The 17,420-nt window shown below is 41.5% G+C and overlaps 2 protein-coding genes and 1 long non-coding RNA gene across 3 annotated transcripts; 2 read left to right on the plus strand and 1 right to left on the minus strand.

Moving 5' to 3' along the window:
* Nucleotides 1–1,102: 1,102 nt before the first annotated feature.
* Nucleotides 1,103–9,683, plus strand: fdxr (ferredoxin reductase). Its single transcript, XM_088323903.1, has 12 exons — nt 1,103–1,487; nt 1,602–1,690; nt 3,081–3,176; nt 3,435–3,557; nt 3,619–3,732; nt 3,797–3,898; nt 3,987–4,094; nt 5,169–5,253; nt 5,909–6,108; nt 6,169–6,340; nt 6,406–6,579; nt 9,199–9,683. The coding sequence occupies exons 1-12, from the start codon at nt 1,421–1,423 to the stop codon at nt 9,327–9,329; spliced, it is 1,461 nt and encodes a 486-aa protein (XP_088180029.1). The 5' UTR covers nt 1,103–1,420; the 3' UTR covers nt 9,330–9,683.
* LOC148347504 (uncharacterized) lies at nt 5,915–6,768 on the minus strand. Its single transcript, XR_015848068.1, has 3 exons — nt 6,725–6,768; nt 6,281–6,344; nt 5,915–6,190 (listed from the first exon to the last, which is right to left on the minus strand). It is a non-coding gene; the product is annotated as an uncharacterized LOC148347504 (long non-coding RNA).
* Nucleotides 9,684–9,770: 87 nt separating the features above from the next.
* On the plus strand, nt 9,771–16,724 carry cstf1 (cleavage stimulation factor, 3' pre-RNA, subunit 1). Its single transcript, XM_088323904.1, has 6 exons — nt 9,771–9,889; nt 10,530–10,701; nt 10,779–11,056; nt 13,048–13,245; nt 14,677–15,067; nt 16,285–16,724. The coding sequence occupies exons 2-6, from the start codon at nt 10,533–10,535 to the stop codon at nt 16,542–16,544; spliced, it is 1,296 nt and encodes a 431-aa protein (XP_088180030.1). The 5' UTR covers nt 9,771–9,889; nt 10,530–10,532; the 3' UTR covers nt 16,545–16,724.
* Nucleotides 16,725–17,420: the final 696 nt, after the last annotated feature.

Here is a 17,420-nt window from a genome sequence, read left to right on the forward strand (position 1 = left end):
TATTATTTTCTTTTTTTGCAAAATGCTATACTTGTTTTAAAGTTTTAAAGGCAGTAGCTCCTTTTAAGTTTATTTTTACTAATGGTTGGTTGGTTGGATCCCCTAACCACTAGGGTGGTAGGGGCACCAATTCCTGTGGTGTGTCTTGGGCAAGTACAGCCTGGTGGCTGCCATTCCTCTCCAGGCCAACATATGTTTCCACTTGGTCTACCACATGATTTTATTAATATTGGGAAAAACATTTTGGGGGCATAGAAAACAATGTAAAAATATACAGTAAATTAAGGTGAAAAAATACTTAGAAGCCCTTAGTGTAAAATTTGACCGATGGATGGCACTGTGTTGTTTGGTACGAACGAGGGCCAGGGATACACAGCAGTGTGGCAGCATGATGCCGGAAGAACATGGCGCCAATCCAAAAAGGAATTCCACGGTGAAAAAGAAATACAAATTTCTCGACCAAGGATTTTTTAAATAAAAATTAACATTGGTAAGTACGTTTTTTGCCCAGTATACAAATTGTTTTTTTTTAACTGGATGGAAAAAAATTTACACCACTAGGGGGCACTAAATATGACTGTCCCTTTAAGTGAACATTGAGGTCATGAGATCAAACCTCCTGTGTGGAGTTTGCAGGTTCTCCCCGTCCTTGCGTGGGTTTCCTCTGAGCACTCCAGTTTCCTCCCACATTCCAAAAACATGCATGTTAGGTTAATTGGCCGGTCCAAATTGTCCCTAGGTGTGAATGAGCGAGTGAGTTGTCTGTCTCTATGTGCTCTGCGATTGGCTGGCAACCAGTTCAGGGTGTCCACTGCCCGAAGATAGCTGAGATGGGCTCCGGCACTCCCGCGACCCTACTGAGGATAAGCGGTTCAGATAATGGATGGATGGATGGATGCTTTATATTTGACCACGAGATGACACAGTATTAATATATTATAAAAAATAACATTGGTATGTTAGTTCATGTATTTTTGACTATTATTCAAATCAATATTTTCTTTTTACTGAACAACTACTGATAAAAAATAAAACCGGAACTCATACTGGTTTTCATCGGACTCCTTTTGGTTCTGCACGACTCGACGCGTACGATAATTAGATGCTAGGGAACTCTTACGCTGATACTAGTTTTCTATCGGACTATTTTTTGTTCTGCACAGCGAGGCGGCGTAAACTAACTAGATGCAACTTTCATTTACTCAGCAAGTTAATAAGTGTTTCATTAAAACGCTGTTGCGATGTGTTCCTTCTTTGTTGTTAATTCAGTAAAGTGGAGGAAACCAACCTAGTGATTTATTATTTTGACCCTGGCATTTGCTCTGGTTCACGGTCAGATCTGGACCATAGAGCTCTGCTGTAAGGAGTTGCTAAGTGCAACGCTTGTTACTCGTTGATCGCAAAACGTCAAAGTAGCAAAATGTCTGGCTTCAAAAATATTTTTGCAGTCTGGACTTGGAGAAGGGGTAGATGGATACATCGACGCGGTGAGTCACTTTTTATAAGTAGAGCCAAGCACGTACACTAAGTTCATATTTGCTCGTCTCTCTTCCTTTTTTCGGAAAGTGATTTAAATAATACATTTATTTGTGTTCTTTCAGGTACATCATCATTTTCTTCGTGCAAGCCAAAAGTGTGTGTTGTTGGCAGCGGGCCAGCAGGATTTTACACGGCACAACATTTAATCAAGGTAAACAAACACTCATGACGTAAATACTTTTGTTGATGACGTCATACTCACGAACTCAAATCGCATTCTCATCCATCCATCCATCCATCATCTGCACCGCTTATCCTCAGTAGGGTCGCGGGGGTGCTGGAGCCCATCCCAGCTATCATTGGGCAGTGAGCAGGGGACACCCTGAACTGGTTGCCAGCCAATCGCAGGGCACACAGAGACAGACAACTCACTCGCCCATTCACACCTAGGGACAATCTGGACCGGTCAATTCACCTGACATGCATATTTTTGGAATGTGGGAGGAAACCGGAGCGCCCGTAGAAAACCCACGCAAGCACAGGGAGAACATGCAAACTCGTGACCACAGAACTGTGACGCACACGCGCTAACCACTGCGCCGCCGTGCAGCCCTCGCATTCTCATAATAAAGTTTAAAGGGAATTTAATGTATAATCCGATGGCGCTATGTATTAATTGTGTATTAATTTGATTTTATAATTACTTAATAATTGGTTTGTTCTTTTTTATAAAATTAGAAAAGTCTTCATTGTCATTGAGAACCAAGTGTAAAATGTTCACAACTCCAGAACAAACGTGTAATAAAATACTATGTAAGAAATACATAAAATAATGAAAAGAATATTAGGATTTTGCGAGGAAGTGGCCTAAGATGAAGATGCATAGTACAATCAAAAATAGTGCTATTAGATTATTAACAACATAATGCAAAATATAACAGTATATAGATACAATTGAAACATCCATTTTTCAACACATATGCAACATATTTTATCTTAGTCTTGTGCAGCCCTTTGAGACTCTTTGTGATTAAGGGCTATACAAAAGAAAATGACTTGACTTGTGGAGATGGTTCAGGAGAAGAACCGGTTAGCCCTTTTAAAAGGGATCTGTAGTGTCTGCCAGATGGGAGCAGGTCAATGAGTTAGTGGCCGTGGTGAAAAGAGACCTTTAAAACGTTCTTGGCTGTACTAGGTATCGTGAGCCTGCAATGTCCTCCAGACTGGGCAGAGAGCAGCCTATCAATTTATGGGCAGTGTTGATGACCCTCTATAACACAGATGTCAAACAATCTACTAGTCCGGCCCCCGACAGAATGTTTGTTCTATTGTGTGGCCCCCGAGTTAAAATGAGTTTGACACCCCTGCACTATAAAGTGCTCCTGGCTACTGATCATTCTGTTTTAGTAGCTCTGTTTGTATTGTATCTGGACAACTGAGTCTGTGATTCAGTAATTTAAAAATGTCAGGTCGAGTAAGTGTGCAGAGGATAACCGCCTAAAAAGTTTCATTTGACGTCTGCACAATGATCTCTTTTGCATTGCAGTCAGAAAGATCAGTCACAATTCTGGTGGTTTCAATTGATTATTTTCCTCTCGCAGGCCCGCCAAGATATTGAAGTGGACATTTACGAGCGACTGCCTGTCCCATTTGGACTCGTCCGCTTCGGGGTTGCTCCTGATCATCCAGAAGTGAAGGTAAACCCAAACGGGAATCATTGAAGTTTCTTTTGTCCCACTCCATTTTAGGCATTCTGTTATGATTTAGGTTATATTTACATGTGTACTCAAAGAATATAACTACCTGAAATGAATGAATATATGAAATGAAAATGAATTAAATGAAGGCCGATTTGTTAGTGACATGATTTGGCCTTCGACACTATTCCAGAAGTACATTAGTAAATCATTATTGGTGATTCCCTAATGTTGTTTTTCTCCTTGCTGGCATCTCAGAACGTCATCAACACGTTCACACAGACAGCAAAACGTGCACGCTGTAGTTTCTACGGAAACGTAAATGTCGGGAAGGATGTTAGCGTTGAAGAGTTGCAGAAAGCTTACCACGCCGTAATACTGGTAAGAAGCGAAACAAACCACGAGAGAAGCTTTTCCCTATGTTATCCATGTCTTTTAATAGAGCTATGGAGCAGAGGGAAACAGGAAGATGGGGATCCCTGGAGAAGACCTGACCGGTGTCTATTCCGCCAAAGACTTTGTGGGCTGGTACAACGGACTGCCGAGCTGTCGAGAGGTAAGTTACTTTTAGTTAAGTCTCGTTTTTCTCTCTTTATTAACATTTTCCTCCACTCGGCCAGCTAAGTCCGGACCTGAGCTGTGAAACAGCCGTCATCCTGGGGCAGGGCAATGTGGCTTTGGACATTGCGCGGATGTTATTGTCACCGATAGACATTTTAAAGGTTTGTGGACGGCGTGTCTCAAATGCAAAGACACTTTTAGAGTTTGTTTCGCTATCGCCTTGCTGAATTTAAACATGGTTATTTGCAGAAGACTGACATCACTCAGCCTGCCCTTGAGGCGTTGATGGAGAGCAAGGTCCGCAGGGTGCTTATTTTCGGCAGGAGGGGACCCATGCAGGTTGCGTTCACTATCAAGGTGTGTGATTGCTGAGTAGCTACACAGTAATACCAATGCAATAGATCAGGGGTGGCGAACAAGTTTTTAACTGTGGGAGTCAAAGAGCCACACCACACACTGACCTGCCATGACAGACAGACACACACAATTAAAAACATATTATTTCCCAGAATACAATACAACAAGTATTATTCTTGTGTTGATTTCGAGGAAAGTGTCCACCCTCAATACACACAAAAAGAAACCAAACATGAAACATGTAAAAGAGCGGCAGTATATAGAAAATATGATGAGGCAAAGAACCGCATTCTTATTGGCCAAGAGCCGTATGGGACTATAGAGCCACGTGTTCGCCACCCCTGCAATAGATGATGGCCTAAAATCTCAGTGTGTATTATATAGCGGGACGTAATGGTGTAAAATACTTCATTCGTTTAAATGAAACACAATGGATTCAAATAAAAAGCAAAAACAAATGTGATATCTCATAAACACACCTCGTGGGTTTCAGAAATGGCTAATTGTATATACAAAATGAGACCTTTGAAGAAGCCGAGATGTTTGGCTGCCATCTTACTACTGCAAAAACCAAAATAAAATTTTGCAAAGGTAGCTTGTCCCGGTGGTGCTTTAGCACTTAACAGCCACTGACCTTCCCCAGCTGAGCTCTGCATGTAATGATTAATGAGTCTTTCTTTCACTGTTTCTATCTGTAGCCACTCATATTAGCCACTTGGCTGCAGTCAATGGCTCGCCGCTAGCCAATATTTTTACTGTTAGCTGCGCAATGTAAAAAAAGCTTGCTCTCTCCTTCAGTATCACTTGCCTTCCACAGCTAGGAACGCCATTCAGTTTTTGCATCAAATGGAACTGCCGATGAAAAGTAATAGGATGCAAATTGTGAAATTTTGGAACGTGTTACTGATGGAAAGCTGTGATTAAACGACTTTGAATGGCGGAACTAAAAAAATATGATAGTGTCCCCAAAACAATTTATGATGCAGTACTAACTTTGACCTGTGAGAGGCAGCAAGGTGTAACAGGATGTCATTGCCCCCCCAAAAAATATATATTTTTTAATCTCAAATAAAGGAACTTCGAGAAATGGTGAATCTACCCGGAACCAGACCTGAGATGCTTCCGGCTGATTTTGAGGGTGTCCCCGAGGTGCTACCAGGTGAGAAGCAAGTTTATTTTTGCAATAACTCGCAAATGTTCAAAATAAAATACGAAATAAAATGTTGTCCAGGGTGCATGCGGGTTCAGGAAATGAAAATTGAGTGTGTGAATTGCTCTTTTTATGATTTAACCACTATAAAAATACATTAAATTACAAAGAAATACTTTTAATTCAATTTTTTTGGTTTAGTGTAGGACATTGTTTCTGTAGAGCAGTGGCTAGCATATTCGCGTGATATGCAAAAGGTCCCCGGTTCGAGACCGGGTGGAAACATATGTTTGCCTGGAGAGGGATGGGCGCCACCAGTCTGTACTTGCCCAAGACACATCACAGGAAGTGGTGCCCCTACGACCCTAGTTAAGAGATCCAACCAACCAAAGTATTATTTTCGTAGTGCAGTGGTTAGCACATTTGCCTGACAAGTGAAAGTTCCCCGGCTCGAGACCAGATGGAAAGATATGTTTGCCTGGTGAGGGATGGGCGCCACCAGTCTGTACTTTCCCAAGACACATCACAGGAAATGGTGCCCCTACGACCCTAGTGGTTAAGGGATCCAACCAGCCATTCGACATACCAGAATCAATTTGAAAATTTGCTACATCCAATTTCAATAAAAACAACGAAAATGCAAGTGTCACATTTATCGTTTCAGACTTACCCAGACCAAGAAAACGTCTCACAGAGTTGATGTTGAAGACTGCAGTAGAGATCCCAGCAGAGAAGGAACGTGAAAGGAGAAGCAAATCCTCACGGAGTTGGGGACTCAGATTCTTACGGAGCCCCGTCATGGTCCTCCCTCATCCTGATGGCACCAGGGTGGCCGCGATCCGACTGGCAGTCAACAAAATGGAGGTAGCGTTTGACTTGTGGATCGCTGCATGTCCGTGTTCTATTTTATTCATCTGCCTGCAGGGTTCAGGTGAGGCTGCCTCTGCTGTGCTCACAGACCAAGTAGAGGATGTGACATGTGGCCTTGTCATCAGCAGCATCGGCTACAAGAGCCTCCCCATCGACCCTTTTGTACCGTTTGATTCCCGCAAAGCCGTAGTCCCGAACCAAATGGGCCGAGTTGCGCAAGCTCCTGGTACCTACAACAAAGAAGCGGAAGTTAATCCTAAAACTTGTGTTCACACCATTGCTTTCTTTCAGGTCTATATTGTAGCGGCTGGCTTAAAACAGGCCCAACTGGTGTGATCGCCACCACTATGAATAATAGTTTTGACACTGCGACGTCTATAGTGGAAGATATGGACTCAGGAACCTTGGATATGTCTGCTGCTAAGGGTGGAGCACAAACGATCACATCGATACTTATAAAAAGAGGTAACTTGACTGCTTAAGAATTACAATTGTCTTTGTTAAAAACATTGTGAACATAGTTTACAATGATGTAAGACATTCTAGAAGTATCCAGTAGACCCTTCTATCTCCCGAGGGACCAAATGTGTTCACTGTGATGGCGGTTTACCTTGCACAGAATGCGAGGATTAGCAGTGAATCTCCAGCTCTCCAGCATGCTGTTAGGAATTAAATATATTAAAAATGTACCGTTTACCAAATTGTTCGAATTAGTTATCTGACTCCATTGACCAAACACCACCTAATAATGCGCGCTCGTTTCTTTTTGGGAAAAGATGGACAAGAATAGCCGACATTTTCACACGTGGCAGATTTAATTTCTTAAACAAATTAACTAAGTGAACTCCATCGAATTAGCCGAATTAGTGTCGCTTGAGTCTCCGTCAAGCCTCCCCTCGATTCTCCCTCGATTTTCTTAAGTTCTTCTCTCGACCCACGTCCCTCCACCAGCTGGTGTGCCAGCTACTCCCATGGGCGGGCCAGAGAATCTCCACGTGGGCTCCACCTTCTCGGAGAGGAGCGTCTCGATGTCTGAACCCAGAGCGTTCCTGCGTCACGAAGGCCCCTCTTGCGTCGGGAAGCGCTGATTATCATATCAGCCCTTTGTCCCAGTTCCTGCTGTTTTCTGTAAACATCATCCTCCACTAAGGGGCCGGTCACACAGACATTTGCGGCTGAATCACGGCCAGAAATTTCTGCCTTTGAGGCGGACGCTATTGGACGCATTGAGATCGCCATTCAGACGAGATACAGCGGTGCTTAACACGAGGTCGGAAATTCGCGCGCGGGTGGAAGCGCGAAATATTTTTGCGCTGCTCATTTCTACAGAGCGCGGGTACACAGCCTTTCACGAGCGTATTGAGGCTGAAACACGGCCAGAAATTTCTGGCCGTGAAGCAAATGCTGATGGGCGCTGTTGGACGTTTTGAGACCGCAATATAGACGAGATAGAGCAGTGCTTTACTCGCGGTCGGAAATTTTCACGTGGTTGGCCGCGCTCAAAACTTTTGAGCTGCTCAAAAGTTTGAGCACGTGTTAAACCGCGTGCCGCACACGTGGTCAACACGAGGTAATGACGCGGAACGACGTGCTCTGGCCGCGGCCAGGGCGTGGTTACACATGGGTAGGACGGGAAATTTCAGCGGGTAATCGTGGGTGGAGCATGGTAATAGCATGTTCTGCGCCTGTATCGCGGTGTTATTACGTGACATTAGCGTGTTACGCGTGTGACGGTCAAACGCCTTTCTCCGCGTATAAACAGCGCGAATGCCGAGCACACGTCAGTTGTGCTCGAGACGTCAAGGGGGTGAACATGGATCCCCGTCAGCGTAGTGACCTCGTCTTAATCCATTTTTATTTCTTGACATTTCTTTTCAAGATAATAAAATAAAAATGATGCCATAGCTTGAAAATCTTCACGGGACTGTGTCTTGTGCGGTTATGATTTCTACAGCCCGGTGCCGAGATTTGCATCCCCTCGCTACTACAACCACTTTTACCTCGTTTTATCTCACTTTTAGGGAATGTAATGGCGAACATATAACCAAAACCACTTCGTCTTGCATTTGTTGGAAATGTAATACAACTTAAACCATTCCGTCTTTGTTTTTGTTGTGAACGTAATCGAACGGTAAATCCTCCCCCCCTCGCGTGAACGCGCATTCTGCTGCGCTTCCAACGAAAGCGATCGTATTCTATATAAAACGCTTATTAAAACTATAAAGCGAGCTAATTATAACAATTGGGAGATCCTAGTCTATATAACGCGTTTATTTAAACAATAAAGTGCGATCGTATTCTACAAAATGCGTTTGTTAACGCGGATGAAAAAGTCACCAACGTCAATGCACGCTTTACAACAAAAGCGATCGCAGCTGAATGCGCGTTCACGCGAGGGGGTGGGGGGTGGACGTGTTGCGTAGGAGTCGGATTTGGGCACAACACCGGCTCGGGAGTTTTTATACCCGTGGTCCACACGAGAAAATGACGCAGAAATGACGCGATGAGGAAGCGGAACAGTCGCCGGCGTCTGTTTTGCGGGCATACCACCGATGAACAGCGGGTTGGCCAATTTTGCGCATTTTCCATCCCGGGCAACCACGGGCAAAAAAAAAACGCAAAATTTTAGCCGTGATTCAGCCGCAAATGTCTGTGTGACCGGCCCCTAAGGTTGCAATGACCTGCCCCACAGCCCAGCCAGTGAATATCTTTTGCATTAAACGTAATTTGTATTTGATCCTACAAAATCCCTTGTAGTCAAATGTATAAAATCCTTCAATGCTCATCCTGTGTTTATCGTCGCTGGTGACTTAAATCAGGCATGCTTAAAGACTGTACTCCCTAAATTAAATTAATTGATACGTAGACTGTGCAACAAAGGGAAATACAACACTGGAAAATATGTATAGCAATATCAAAGATTCTTACAGAGCTGTTTCCCTCCCCGCCTGGATGGATCTGATTACTTCCGTTTTTTCTTTGACCCCCAATATTACCCCTTTCCGATAAGCAATCCTGCTTTGTTGTGTGTCTTGAGTGATCCGTCACCGACTTGCTCTAAGTAAAGTATTTTGTGGTCCTAAGGAGTCAAGCCTGTGACCTTCTCCGATTGGGAAAAGATCGACAGGCTGGAGGTGAAGAGGGGGGAATCCATCGGGAAACCCAGAGAAAAGCTGCTGACTGTGGAAAACATGCTTGAGGTGGCTTGGGGTTGATCATGGGCAATTTGTCAGAGAAAATCGGGCATCAGCGGGAAACTTTTTGTGATTATGAAATCATCATGTGTTGAAATAAATTGTCATCAATGGGACTGTTAACTGCAATGTTTTTAAATCATTTTGAATGATGTTATTTACTATTTCTATTTTTTTCCATGATTTACAAATAATTTCAGCGTAAAATTGGAAGTCAATTCTTCCAATAATTATTTTGGGTGAACCACCTGAGTAACCTCTCATCAGTTTTCTTTCTTAACTTTTTTGTTAAATATTTTGTTTACTCTGTACTGCACATTGTACATGTTTTTAAATGCTCTATCAATGAAATAAAGTGGAATTTAAGACTGAAAAGCAAGCATTTCCTTGTTCAGTATTACCTTAGTTTACTTTAAAAAAAAAAAACGCCGTACTCACATGCCGCCATGATGTTTGAATGGCGTCACGATGTACAACAGTAGGGGGCAGTAAACGCGCCGAAATCCCGGAATCACCAAAGAAGAAAACTACAGAAACTGCGGCTCACATTTTCACGCGTGTCTGCTCAAGAGCATTTAAAGGTGTGTTTTAGTTTTTAATGTATTTACGAACATATATTCCAGATAAATAACCCGGTGTTGCAACAAATGCAGTTATTTGTGAATTTTTTACAAGGGTAACCCTAGCTAATAAGCTAGTCAAAGCTAATAACACAAGGAAGCCAAAGCTAACAACAGTGACTAGCAAAGCTAACACAAACTCAATTTATTGTTAATGTGCATGAACGAATCGTTTTAATTCAAAATAAGTATAAAAGCTATTCGAAGCAATGTATTTTTTCTAAATCAAGTTTAAATTTACTTACTCTTACATACTTTATTCATTCACACTTGCAGCAGTATCCTTGTGTTGAAAATAAAACAATAAAGAGGAATATAATATATAAATACCCAATGCAACGTGTTGATATAGAGTATTTAAATAGTGCAACATAAAATACACACTGTAATAAAATTAGGGTAATATGACATGGGGGGGTGGCTTAATATGGGCTTTTACTCCCCCGGGTGGAGTTGAAGAGCCTCATGGCATGAGGAAGAAATGATTTCCTCAGTCTGTCCGTGGAACAAGACTGTGACAGCAGTCTGTCGCTGAAGCTGCTCTTCCGTTCTTGTCTTTGAATTTATATTAGTTGTGTTTTTATCTATTTTGGGTTGATAGAAGATGTATCGACCCAAACCAACATTAAAAGATCGTCAGCATCTCTACAAGCTCATCATAAGCCAACTCCTCTACGATGGATACACCAGCATCGCCAACAGTTTAGTCAATGAAGTCAAACCTCAAAACGTGGTGTCCCCCTCGGAACAGCTGGTCCAGCTGGTAAAACTTGGCAAGTCCTTCCATCCATGTTTTGATCAGCACATTATTATTCGATAAGTCCAACCTAACCTTCACTTGACGCCACAGGGATGGAGAACGACGACAGCGCCGTGCAGTACGCCATCGGCCGTTCGGATACAGTGGCGCCAGGCATTGGGATCGATCTGGAATACGACGCCGACGTCCAGACCATGTCCCCGGAGGCTTCAGAGTACGAGACGTGCTATGTCACCTCGCATAAGGGACCGTGTCGCACTGCCACGTACAGTCGGGACGGCCAGCTCATTGCCACGGGGTCCGCGGACGCGTCCATTAAAATTTTGGACACTGAACGCATGCTGGCTAAAAGCGCAATGCCAATTGAGGTATGGCAAAACACAAATTCACAGTAAACCCCCGAGATGCGGCATAAATTGTTCTGAGGTGGGGATTGCAAGGTGAAATTGGCTAATGTGTCCCAAATGCTGAGGTACCTGGGTAAAAACGCTAACATTTTAGATACATTAAACATTTGTAACTTAATAGTATAGAGCAGGAGGCTCCAAGCTTTTTATGCGGAGAGCTACTTTTTGTTACTAATCAGCACAAAAGGCACCCACTTTGATATGCATTTCTAAAAAGAAACTTATGTCATTACTATGTTGTCATTATGTTATCATCAGGTTAATTATTGGAATCAGGGTTAGTGGAATCACTCGGGCACCAATGAGATTTTACTATAATAACAGAATGACCCAGAACTGGTGAGCTTTTTTTCAGAACAAATCCCCTGGCACCTCAGTTATCCTTAAGGGACACCCAGGTGAATGTTTGAGACCTCCTCTATAGAGCAAGTACTACTTATGTGTAATATACACGCAGGGTTGGGTAAAGTTACTTTAACTGGATTACTTTCAATTACTTTTGGATTACTCCAATACCAAATATGCTAATAAAAGACAAAATAAACTAAATATGAATAAAATGACTAAATTTTGCTTGAGTAACAGAATACATGGAACGGCAAAAATGATGTTGGCAAGCTGTTTGGATTTATTTTCATTTTGTTTCTGTCGCATTTTATGTTAGTTTTGCCGGAGATCAAAGAGATCAAATCCAGAAGAGAAAGCTTACCACGTGTTGTGAGTCATCATTTTTTTCATACTTGGTTTCTTTTGTCTTTTTTTTTAGCATATTTGGTATTGGAGTAATCCAAAAGTAATTGAAAGTAATCCAGTTAAAGTAACCCTACCCAACCCTGTATACACGTTTAGGCATAAATAATGTAAACATACACGTAAAGGAATAATGAAATTGTATTCACCTTTGGTGTGAAGGGACTTGAGCTGGTACAATGGAGTAAGAGGGTGAATGCAAGGGGGGGTAGTGGATTGAAATTAACACTGAGTTTAAAACTTAAGGATTTTCATGCCCATAGAGACTGGTTGGCTTTAATCGCTTCCTTATTCTTAATCATTGTCTTGCTCGTTGATTGGTTTTAGGCATATTCCTTAACAACGGAATTAGTTTTATGTACTGCCTGATAATTTCAAGCTTTGTTTCCATAGTTCACATGTTTTTGCTTCTCTCTTTAGCATCACAGCAAGTCTTGGGACTTAGCTAACAAATACAGTACAAAAATGCAGTATACAGTGGGACCTCGGTTATCGCGGTTAATGGGGACCAAAACCACCCGCGATAAGTGAAAATCCGCGAAGTAGCGGCGAACCTTTAAAAAAAAGGTTAATTTTATTTTTTATTTTATTATTATTATTTTTTAGACCTGCGAAGCTCTGAACCCGCGAACGTGGAACCACGAAGTAGCGACGTCCCTTCAAAAATGCTTAAAAATATATATATATTATTTTTATTATTATTATTCTAATTTTTTTTTTTTTGGGCCCGCGAAGCTCTGAATCCGCGAACGTCGAAGCGCGAAGTAGCGAGGTCCCACTGTAGTAGAAGAAGAAGAAGAATTAGAATGAATTCTAATTATTCTTCTTCTACTATACTGTATAGCATCACACTAACTAGCAAAGTCTTTGCAAAGCACTCGAGATTCTGAACTGTATGAAGATAAACAGCATATCTAGATTTTCATGCTGTGACACAAACTAATAGCAGACCAGCATCTCAAATGATGTAGATCAATATCAGACAGGCGTCTTGGATAGATAAACGTGCATATGGACAAACACTACGAAGTTAGAATTTAGTAGATGGCGTAATGGGGAGAAAAATGCCGTAGCGGAGGCCCGGAAAAAAAACGGTATTCTACATCATAATGTGAAAACATTGTAGCCAAGAATGCAGTAACCCCAGGGTCTACTGTATGTTTACTAAGTAAATGATTTACATTTATTTTTTTTCTTAACAGGTTATGATGAACGAGACGGCTCAGCAAAACATGGAGAATCACCCGGTCATTCGGACACTGTACGACCACGTGGACGAAGTCACTTGCCTGTCCTTTCACCCGACCGAGCAGATCCTCGCTTCAGGCTCCAGAGATTACACGCTCAAACTTTTTGACTACTCCAAGCCCTCTGCGAAACGTGCTTTTAAATATGTACAGGTGAGTATTTTCTTCCTTTTGAAGCCTTAATAGACATTCGGAAACATGTTTTTGTTAAACTTGACAACAAAACGAAAAACGCTTTACTACAATTTGTGTTAATAGATTAAAACACCCATGTTGGCATCCTCTGTGAGGATATCAAAAAGTTAGACGGATCATTTTGCTTTTTCCTGTTTACTTCACAATAAAAGTAAAAGTCTATCTGTTATCCTTTTCCAGGGCTGCCATTTTGAAACCTGAAAATGACTTTACAGTTGCTTAAAGTAAAGACAAATCAGAACTGGACTTTTTTAAAAAGATGAGCTGTGATTAGTCATTATTGGAACATTGCAAAATGCTGGGGTTACAGAGTTGGGGAAAAAATATATATATGTATAAGAGTAATAATGATTATTCATATTGTTTGAATAATTATATCAAATAAAACATCAAGGTAAATGTATGGATTGGGACAAAATTGATATATTTCAGTTGTATAATGTTTATACATATATATTTCTGTTAAGTCAATTTTATTTACTTGGCTATGGAAAACATTAATCATTCACATACAAAAATAGTGTTACTCTTAACAGTCACCCAAAAAAGTGACTGTAGCTTTCAACCAGAAGATGTCATCAATAAACAATTTAAGCAAAAAAGAAAACTTTTAAGATTAAATTAAAAATATATTAGTATAAATAAATCTGTCCCAAAAATGTAAACTTTTTTGAAAGAGGAAAAACCTTATTCAAATAAAATACTGGCAGATAATTTTCTTGATTTCTAAATTTTACTTTGTTTTTTACAAAATTGTTTTTTTATTGAAAAAGAATGTATTTTACAAATTTTATACAATAAAAATATACATTTGAATTAAATGTATACTTATAATTTATTTTGAATGAATTAAATATTAAAAACGTTTTTGTTTTTTTTAAACTTTTTTTTAATCATTTATTTTAGAGGTGCAAAGTGTCTTTTGATGGGTCCTTAAAACGTAGAAATTTAAACATTTTCTTTAAGTATGTGTTAACAATGCCCAATTGTTTTCAAAAAGCCCTTATGCTTTTATTCACCATGCCTCTCTATTTTTAATCTTACCTTTAGTAAAGCTGTTCGGGGCAGACAAATTGTGTGGGGTTGGGGGAGTGCCGGAGAGTGACGTTATGCTTTTCTTCCGGGTTTTGTTTTGATTTTTTTCGTGTAGCATGAAAAAGGTGAAAGCAAGAAAAGGATTACTTCAAGTATCCAACCTAAACACCAAGAAAGAGTAAAAATAAATTAATTCAAGCGCACTTATAAAATTCACATACTTGCTCGCACATCGTAAACGAGCCGACAAAGGCTGCCATGATGACTTAAGACAGGAAACGATGGTGGAGAGTAAAAAAGTTCCAAATTCCGTACAGCTCCTTCAACTAAAGAAAAAAATCCCTTTCCGTACAGGAAGCCGAAATGCTGCGTTCCATCTCCTTCCACCCGTCGGGAGACTTCCTCCTGGTGGGCACCCAGCACCCCACCCTGCGCCTCTACGACGTCAACACCTTCCAATGCTTCGTGTCGTGCAACCCGGGCGACCAACACACCGACACCATCAGCAGCGTTAACTACAACCCGACGGCGAACAGTTACGTCAGCTGCAGCAAAGACGGCAGCATCAAACTGTGGGACGGCGTCTCCAACCGCTGCGTGACCTCCTTCGACAAAGCCCACGACGGGGCCGAGGTCTGCTCGGCCATCTTCACCAAGAACTCCAAGTACATCCTCTCCAGCGGGAAGGATTCCGTCGTGAAGTTGTGGGAGATATCCACCGGTCGCATGCTGGTGAAATACACAGGTAAGGGCTGTCCCAGAATTAGGAAACACTTCAGATCAGAATTAGAAGCTTAAAAGAAATCAGCCTATTAAAGTCCAGTAAAACAGTTAATAAAACAAATATGTGCATTTTGTAAAGGACATTCAATAGTCAACAGGAAAGTCCGGAACAAAATAATTGATGTTTTTTTTTTTAACAACTGGCGTCTGTCATGTTTAACGTTTTAACTGCTGACGTCTGTTCTTCGGACTGCATGCATTCATTTTCAAATACGTTGGTCGGTCACAGTCGGGTGTAACGCTCAAGCTCTCATTTATAGGAAAATATACTTGTATAACATGTACAATGCATGTCATCAAAACCATATTGTTTTAAATGTAACTTGAATTTTACCGAGACGAGTCATTCTCCTTTTTGTTGTCGTAGTCGACAGCCACATTCGGCAGTGGCGGCTTAAGAGTGGTTTGCCCTAGCTGTAAGCTTTCCCTTCCACCACCGCCTCAGTCGATTCCCGGAAGCGATAACAATCCACGCAGCACCCGCTGGTTAAGCTCTTCTGACTTTAGTCAGAGTCCTATTTAATTGATCAACTTATTTTCGACATAACGAGCCAAAATATACGTAGAGAGGAGATATGGCAAAAAGGGAACGCTCTTTATTGCATTTGGGACACATTCAAAGTTCCAGACGTTCAAAATTGGCCTTTATCGTGTTCTCAAATAAAGTTAAGATATCTTGTGAAGGTCGTCCGCCTCGGCTCCCCCAGCATATCAGCTTGTGACCTCCTGCAACAACGTCATCCCACGACCTTCACCAGATGCCTAAATACTTATTAGTTATTATCCACATTCCACAACACCACCAGCCTATGAAAGTCGTGCACACACGTCTTCCAATCTTGTTTTTGATTGCCCGGCGCAGTTAAACCGCGAAATGTGAGAATTCTTGTTGGTCAAACGCCTTATCACTCAAATAAACAAACTCTAAATCCTTAAAAAAAATGCAGTGTTTTGCGGATACACTATCGCACTACGTCGCATGGCGATATTGATTAGATTTCGGATAAATCGGACAGTTCTTGTCCAGGTTTTCTGTGATACCCTGGTTCAGATTTGGGAGAAGATCTCCCCAGCACATTAGCAGAATCAAGATAAGATCTGAAGTGTTTGAGGTGTTCCACAATTATTTTTGGTGTCTTTTGCACGGATTTCCCAACGTTGTGTTTTTGGTCGTCCCAGGCGCCGGTCTGAGCGGGCGGCAGATGCACCGCACGCAGGGCGTTTTCAACCACACCGAGGATTACGTCCTGCTCCCCGACGAGCGCACCATCAGCCTTTGCTGCTGGGACTCGCGCACGGCCGAAAGGAAAAACCTCCTGTCCCTGGGCCACAACAACATCGTGCGCTGCATCGTCCACTCGCCCACCAATCCCGGTTTCATGACTTGCAGCGACGACTTCAGGGCTCGCTTCTGGTACCGGCGCACCACCACCGATTGAGACGGAACTCTTACATGATTGTAAAATGTCGATTTGTTTTATTCTGATTTTTTTAAGATTTTGCAAATTTTCTTTGAAATTACACTTAAAAGTTTGTTAGTCCCGCCCTTTTTTTTGACAATGTGTTTTAACCCGAGTGTTACTTTTTTTTGTACAGATTAAACAAAAATGCCTCAAGAATCTTGGCTGTGGGTATTATATGCCAGTGGTGTCAAACTAAAATATTCTCACTGGGGCCGAACTAGAAAATTGCATAAAAGTGGTGATGGAAATTTCATGACATGATTTCAATGCTGCTAAAATTTTTCTCCACAGCTGACAACCTCCATTCTAAACATGCCCCCAAACCATATGCCTTCTGTTTTATCTGCTATTTTATATCAAAGGAAGAACTTGAACCCGATTAATTAGCATTGGTTGTCAACATAGTAATTTTGACTCTTGGTTTACACTGGGGATTCAATAAGAACGGTTTGCTATTAAGGATGAGTGGAACAGAGACCGGATCAATTGTTAGCATTTCTGAACAATATAATGCCCCCGATAAGCAGGTACAGTAGTTTGTTGCCTTGCATGGCTGACGCTATCGGTATGTGAGCGTGTGTGAATGGGTAAGTGTAAAGCGCTTTAAGAAGTTTTCACTGCCTTGAGAAGCCCTATAAATGCAGGGCATTTCCCATTATCAAACGATTAAGGTTTATTTACTACAAATATTTCATCCTTCACTAAATCAGTTTTTTTTCCTACTGCATTTGTAAAAAAAACAAAAGGACAAGAGTTAAACTTGTGGGAACTCATGCAGAGCAGAAAGTGACAAATATAAACAATTCAAGTGATTTAATAAGTCTTATAATGAAAATGTTTAGGGCTGCAACA

The sequence above is a fragment of the Urocampus carinirostris genome, chromosome 19 (genome assembly GCF_059441175.1).
Source record: "Urocampus carinirostris isolate Australia breed hairy pipefish chromosome 19, RoL_Ucar_1.0, whole genome shotgun sequence".
In the NCBI taxonomy this organism is placed as follows: domain Eukaryota; kingdom Metazoa; phylum Chordata; class Actinopteri; order Syngnathiformes; family Syngnathidae; genus Urocampus; species Urocampus carinirostris.